Raw genomic sequence first — 7,500 nt, 5'->3', positions numbered from 1 at the left:
TCCTCCCCATCCCCCTGCACGACCCCACTCCCTCCTGCCCTTCTTTCCTCTCCTTCCCATACTCCCCTTTTTCATCCTCTTCCTCTCCCTCCTCTTCCCCCTCCTCCCCCTCTTCCCCCTCCTTCCTCTCTTCCCTCCTCCTCCCCCTCTTCACTATGTTTCCCTTCTCTATCTCCCTTCAACTCCTTCCCATCCTACCCCTTCTCTCCTTCTCTCTCTCTCTCTCTTTTTTTACTCTTTCTCTCTCTCTCTCTCTCTCTCTCTCTCTCTCTCTCTCTCTCTCTCTCTCTCTCTCTCTCCTTTTACTCTTTCTCTCCCCTCTTTCCCATTTTCCTCTTTCTTTACTGCTCCTCTCCATCTCATTTTCTTTGTCCTCCCCTGTTTAGTTATTATCTCTTTCTTTCCCCTCTTCCTCTCCTTTTGCCTCTCCCTCTTCCTTTCTTCTTTTTTTCTCTTCTTTTTCATATTGTATTTCTGTTTTTCTTTTCCCTTTTCTTCGTCTCTACTGCGCTTTTTTTTCCTGCTCTTGACTTTTGTCCTTCCTTTTCTATTCTTATTCTTTTTCATCCCTATTTTCCCTCCCTCTTTCTCCTTCCTCTCTCTTCCCCTCCTCCCTCTTCCTTCTTCCTCCCTCTTCCTTCTTCCTCCCTCTTCCTTCTTCCTCCCTCTTCCTTCTTCCTCCCTCTTCCTCTGTCTTCTGTCTTCCTTCTTCGTCCCTCTTCCTCCTTCCCCCTTTCCCCCTTCTCTCTCTTTCCCCTCCTCCCTCTTCTTCCTTCCTCCCTCTTCCCCCTCTTTCTTCTTCCTTCTTCCTCCCACTTTGTCATCCCCTCCCTCTTCCTCCTTCCTCCTTCTTCCTTCCTCTTCCTCCCTCTTCCCCTCTTCCTCCCTCTTCCTCCTTCCTCCCTCCTCCTCATCCCTCCTTCCTTCCTCTTCCCACTCCTCCCCCTTCCTCCTTCCTTACTCTTCCCTCTTCCTTCTTCCTCCCACTTTGTCATCCCTTCCCATCTTCCTCCTTGGTCCTCCTTCTTTCCTCTTCCTCCCTCTTCCTCCATTCTCCGTCTTCCCCCTCTTCTTTCCTCTTCCTCCCTCTTCCTCCTTCCTCCCTCCCCCTCCTTCCTCCCTCCCCCTCCTTCCTCCCTCCCCCTCCTTCCTCCCTCCTTCTCCTTCCTCCATCCCCTTCCTTCATCCCTCCCCCCTCTTTCCTCCATGCTTCCCTCCCTCCCTGCTTCCCTCTCTCACTTCTTCCCTCCCTCCCTCCTCCCTCGTACCGCCCCTGTTGCCTGCCTGCCTGCCTGGCCGTCCCTCCTCCCCCTGCCTGCCCCCGTGCGTCCATGTGTTGTCGTTAGGCCGGGAGCAAGTCAAAAGTTTATGAATAAAATGAGTCTGGAGGAACGAGAGGCAAATTTCAAAAGTTACATTCGGAAATTGTTGTAGAACCTTGTGGAGCCCGGGTAATTGTTGTAGAAGAAGAAGGGGTGGGGATAGTGGTGGCAGTAGTAAATGTGGTTGTGGTGGTGGTGGTAGGGAATATAGTGGTATGGTGAACGTGGTGGTGGTGGTGGTAAATGTGGTGGTTGGTTTTGATAATGGTGGTGGTGAATGTGGTTGTGGTGTAGGTGGTGGTAGTGATGATAAACGAGCCTATCAGTTGATATGTTCAACAGTGTGGTCGCCTTTGTATATTATATTCTTACTAATTCCAAGTAATTTTATTCAGTTGAAGGTTATTCAGCTTCTTTTCTAGAGTCAGCTCTATGAAGCACCAGATGACCTCGTATACCTAAAGAACGCCTTGTAGATTGAAAATTCAAATATATGTATATGTATGTACAGTATATACATGTATATGTGTATATATATATATTATATATTATATATTAATTATATATTATACATTATATATTATATATTATATATTATATATTATATACTATATATTATACATTATATATTATATATTATATATTAGTTACATATTATAAATTATATATATTATACATTATACATTATATATTACATATTATACATTACATATATATCATAAATATATATATATATATATATATATATATACACATAAATATATATATATATATAATGTATATATATATATATATATATATATATATATATATAATATATAATAGGTGTGTGTGCATTACAAGAACTCAGAACTACTCAATATTTGGATTGGAAAAGTTTTCTAGAGTATGCTAGGAATATGCATGCATCTTAGAAATTCTATTGTTCCAGATATTAAGAAAAGTTTCCAATATTGGGAACGAATATTGGAGAAGTTTTATTTTTGCGATCTTCTTTAGAGAGAACAAAACATTTCCCTCTGGTCAATACCTGAAATCGTTTTTGTGTTTAATGAAATGTATACCGCTTATTGCGAGATAATCCGTACAATGATTTACCGTAGTGTAAAGGAAATGTCAACATAAGGGTTTATTAATTCATTCATTTATTCATTTTCTGACAAACTTAGCAAATATATTTGTTAATCATGTACAGATTTGTTTTTTTACAAAAACAAGGAAAATCATTTGTGATAAAAAAGTGAATATATAAATAGATAAATAATATAAAAAATTAATACAACGTTTACATAGTTATGGTAATTTGTGGGACAGGATTTGGGATCAACAATGGTACTTTCAAGGTACTGAAACCAATCTCGTTTAACTTCTATCACAAAGTTAAGTTCCTAGTTATGTTACTTTCAAGGTAATGAAAGCAATCTCGTTTAACTCCTGTCACAAACTTAAGTTCCAAGCTATGTTATTTTTAAGGTAATGAAAGTAATCTCGTTTAACTCTTATCACAAAGTTAACTTCCAAGTTATGTTACTTTCAAGGTAGTGAAAGCAATCTCGTTTAACTTCTATCACAAAGTTAAGTTCCTAGTTATGTTACTTTCAAGGTAGTGAAAGCAATCTCGTTTAACTCCTGTCACAAAGTTAAGTTCCAAGTTATGTTACTTTCAAAGTTGTGAAAACAATCTCGTTTAACTCCTATCACAAAGTTAAGTTCCAAATTATGTTACTTTGAATATAATGAAAGCAATCTTGTTTAACTCTAGTCACAAAGTTAAGTTCCAAGTTATGTTACTATATAGATATATATATAGATATATATATATTATTATTATTATTATTATTATTATTATTATTATTATTATCATTACTATTTTGATATTATGTTATATTGATATTGATTTTCTTTACTCTATCGTTATTACTGCTATTCTTATATTCATTTTACTTGTTTAATGCTTAGAATATCTTTATTTAATATTTTACTTGTTTTATCATTATTACCAAAATTTTATGTAATATTCATTTCACTTTTTTATCGTCTACATTTTCACATTACAACGTATATAACTTTGTCTCTATCACTTTAAGATTTAAATTATAATGTTTTATATGTTCCATCGTTATTACTATTGTCTTCTCGTCACTAATTACCTTGATCTTGCTCGTTTCAGGTACAATGTACAGATGGGAGGCGTTCCAGGCCAGATTCCAGTACTCCCGGTCCGCAATAACCTCAGACGACCGGGATCTGGAAGCCGCGGACTGAGTGGAGGCATGGGACCCGTGGGTGCCCGGGGCGCCGCCCCGCGCTGCTCATGGAGATGCACGGCCATCGTCTTCATCGTAATCACCGTCATTTTGGCAGCACTCCTCACCTATGTGGCAGGTAAGGCATATTCATAAAGTTAGTTATATATAAATGTGTGTATGTATATATATATATATATATATATATATATATATATATATATATATATATATATATATATTATATATATATATATATATACATATATAAATATATATATATATATATATATATACATATGTGTGTGTGTGTGTGTGTGTGTGTGTGTGTGTGTGTGTGTGTGTGTGTGTGTGTGTGTGTGTGTGTGTGTGTGTGTGTTTTTATATATGTATGTATAAAAAAATATATATATATATATATATATATATATATATATATATATATATATATATATATATATATACATACCAGTCTGAAAAACAAAGCTATCTACTGTCCTCTTCAACAGATAGAATTGGAAGGTATCATGGAAAATAGATAGAAGGCTGAATCTGGTTATGATACTAGTTGAATTGGTTCACCTTGGGCCAGGTCAGGTCAGGAAGGAAGTGTTTCGAAATTGAACGATTTGCTTCCAAGCAAGTCATCATATCAAGTGACCAATGTGCCTTAGGCGTATTATGAAATTTGAGAAAGAATGTTGTAATTGAAAAAAAACGTAGGTTACTAGAATTTGATGTGGTTTTTTTTAAGAATATCAAATGACAATTTTTGTTCTCCTTCGTCTAGCTTTTAGGTCCTCGCCTGTTAGGTCTTCTTGGTACACTCTTTACATAGTAACTTATACTGTAAATACACGTGATATGCGCTTGGCTACACTGAAGATACGCTTTCATCCACCGACATATGATTCTATTAAATACTAGGAAAGGCACTAGTTTTGTACAATCGTAGCTTAAAATACAAGAAGGTTTTTTTCTTTCTTTTTTCTTACCTCCCCTTCCTAAGGCGAGGATTTCATACATACATAAATACACACTCATTACACACACAAACACACACGTACGATTAGAGAAAAGACACGGGCAAAATTAAATGTTCTAAAATGTTGCAGGTTTTGACAAATAGCTCTTCTGGGCGAGTTTATCTAGCCGAAATTTACCCCCCCCCCATCCTACGTCCGTCTTCCCCCTCCCCTCCCTCTCCCTCCCCCCCCAAGAGAAAAGGGACTATAAAAAGGGACAATGTGAACCTTTGTAGGTGTTGACAAATAGCTTAGCATTTCTTAGCTGTCCCGAGGAAAGCGACGAAGAAGAGTTTCTCGTTCGCGTGACTAAGATAACGAAATGACCTTTCGGACATCGAGAGTCTCGTCCAATAGAAACACTTCGTCTAAAATCTAAACATATAAAGCATGTCGTTGGATCGCAAGATCGTAGGGTGGATTGGGGTATTAGGAAGTCGTATTTTGAACGTGAAGTTGCACTTTCTTGATAGGGTCGCAAATTTATCGACACCAATTAGGAAATTGATTTAAAGCCCTCATCACACACTACAGACTCGGCGTAAAATGTTGCAAATTTGAACAGCTGGAAGCCGATTTTGCTTACAGTATTCCAGACCTTCCTAAGGACAATTCAACAATGTGTCTAATATTCGTTTAGGTTTCATTTGAATATTTGGAAAATAAAAGATTACAACACGTGTGTGTGTAACCGGGTTTGAAAACAGGTTTAGGTTAAATGTGGTCTGGTTAAGCTGAGATGGTATATTCCAGGTTAGGTTAAACAGGAGTTTGGTTAGTTTTATAATGTGTATGTATGAAATTGAATGGGATTTTTAAACCCGTATATAAAACAAGCTTCTTGGCAATATCGAATAAAAAATCACTAAAACAACTTATTACGAGGCCATATACTTCTCATAAAAAGCATTTTTGTGAACAAAATTAGTGTTCTCTATAGCTATTCTAGTACCTTTTTTATTTGGTTAATATCCATTAAAGGATTAAAGTTGCCTTGACCTCTTCAGGCCTGAAGTTCTGAAGTGACCTGAAAAACTTCAGTTGCGAAGTCTTCCCAATGCGCCATTACTTGGTAGTGGTTCCCAGTTGTATTCTATTTTTTTTTTCTTATTCATTTATTAACTTATTTATCTACTGACTCATTGATTTGTTAGATATTCATTTATCTTTTTACTTCTTCCACTTATTTTTTAATTTATTTAGTTAATTTTTTTATCTTTTTTTTTTAAATATTCACCCCTTTAATTAATCATTGTATTTTTTTCCTGATGAGTCTCATTTTACTATTAGACAAATTCTGCATCTCCCACATAGCCATTACAAAAAATACATGTACATCTACTTTGAAATACTAATGGCAAGGTGACTCAACGCCCGGTACTTGAGCTGGTCAGGATACACACACACATACACGCACACACACACACACACACACACACACACACACACACACACACACACACACACACACACACACACACACACACACACACACACACACACGCACATATACACACACGCAATAGAAAAAAATTATGAACAGGAACAAAAGCTTCAAGCTACGTCACAGACATGAAAGGAGAGTGAACTATTTGCAAATATCCAAGTAACAAAAATGTTGACACAAACGCTTGTTCAATTTCTTTTTTTTTTTTTTTTTTTTTTTTTTTTTTTTTTTTTTTTTTTTTTTTTTTTTTTTTTTTAAGTTCTTGAGGTTTGGTGCCGTGTGAGTATAATCCCTCTCATCGACGACGTGGCTGACGGAGACGTTGCCCTCGGCGACCGCGGCCAAGATGAAAAACAACGCAAGTTTTGTTGGGTCGAGTTAAGACCAATTGCGAACGCAGATGGGGGCAGGGGCGCTGCGTGATGGTGGAAACCAGTGAAGAAGTGCATTGTAAAACGTTTAAGATATAGTGTGTGTACGCTCGCGTGCGCGTACACACACACACACACACACACACACACACACACACACACACACACACACACACACACACACATACCAACACACACGCACGCACGTACACACACACATACACAAACTTATACTTCGAGAGAGAGAGAGGGACAGGACCCCACGAATGTTTGTCTTTTCTTGTATAGTCCAATTAGGTAGATACAGTTAGACGCGCACGCTTGTAAAGGAAGAAGTAGTTTAACGTTTGGAGAACGAAATCCTGACAGTCCTTAGTTCATTCCTTCCCCTCGGACTAAGTTTATCCTTCTCGGTGCGATTCCTGTAATCAAACAAATCGACCCCAGCCCTCGATTAGGTGAATCTGGACGTGCTTTGGAAGGTCATCTAATCCTTTTCAGCTATAATAAACATTAATGCTGGATTTTGGATACAGGTAAAACTCAACGTACGCTCTTCAGCGCGTGGTGCTGACGTCATAGCCACGTCATTAAATATAATGCCAGCTGATGATTATGACATAGCTACGTCACTATTATGACGTCATATGCTGATATCATGAGTTGATGTTCATTGTGTGTATTTGCCATTGCTATGTATGTATTTATCGATTGATAATGATAGGAGAATAGGAGGAGGGAGAGGAGGAAAGAGAGACTTAATGTTGTCGATAGTGATGGAGGAGGAAGTGGTGATGGTGATGTTGGAGATGATTGCGATGGTGGTGGAGTAGGAAACGGCGTTGGTACATACACTGGTGAATATCTGAAGGCGATTATTTGTTGAAGTGGTGGGAGAAGGGAGTTTCTTCTTCTGTGTCTCCTAAGACTTCCCCGGCCCCAATATGTCTCACCCCGCCCAACAACTGAATACAAATAAACATTCAAGGTACATTTTAAAACTAAACATATATGCATATACATATATACTGTACATATATATATATATATATATATATATATATATACATATATATATGTATGTATATA

General features: G+C 37.5%; 1 protein-coding gene across 5 annotated transcripts in view; it reads left to right on the top strand.

The window, feature by feature from the left end:
• LOC143027847 (teneurin-m-like) overlaps window positions 1-7,500 on the top strand; it is a 1,035,709-nt gene that overhangs the window by 548,525 nt on the left and 479,684 nt on the right. For all 5 annotated transcript variants that reach the window (XM_076189526.1, XM_076189527.1, XM_076189524.1 and 2 more), the window contains exon 5: window positions 3,493-3,707. In XM_076189526.1, the coding sequence (XP_076045641.1) occupies window positions 3,493-3,707 (215 nt within the window). The remainder of the gene's footprint in view (window positions 1-3,492; window positions 3,708-7,500) is intronic.

Source organism: Oratosquilla oratoria, chromosome 8 (assembly GCF_046742065.1).
Source record: "Oratosquilla oratoria isolate Oo_2021 chromosome 8, ASM4674206v1, whole genome shotgun sequence".
In the NCBI taxonomy this organism is placed as follows: domain Eukaryota; kingdom Metazoa; phylum Arthropoda; class Malacostraca; order Stomatopoda; family Squillidae; genus Oratosquilla; species Oratosquilla oratoria.
Note: the sequence above shows the minus strand (reverse complement) of the source record. Positions and strands in the feature narration are given on the sequence as shown.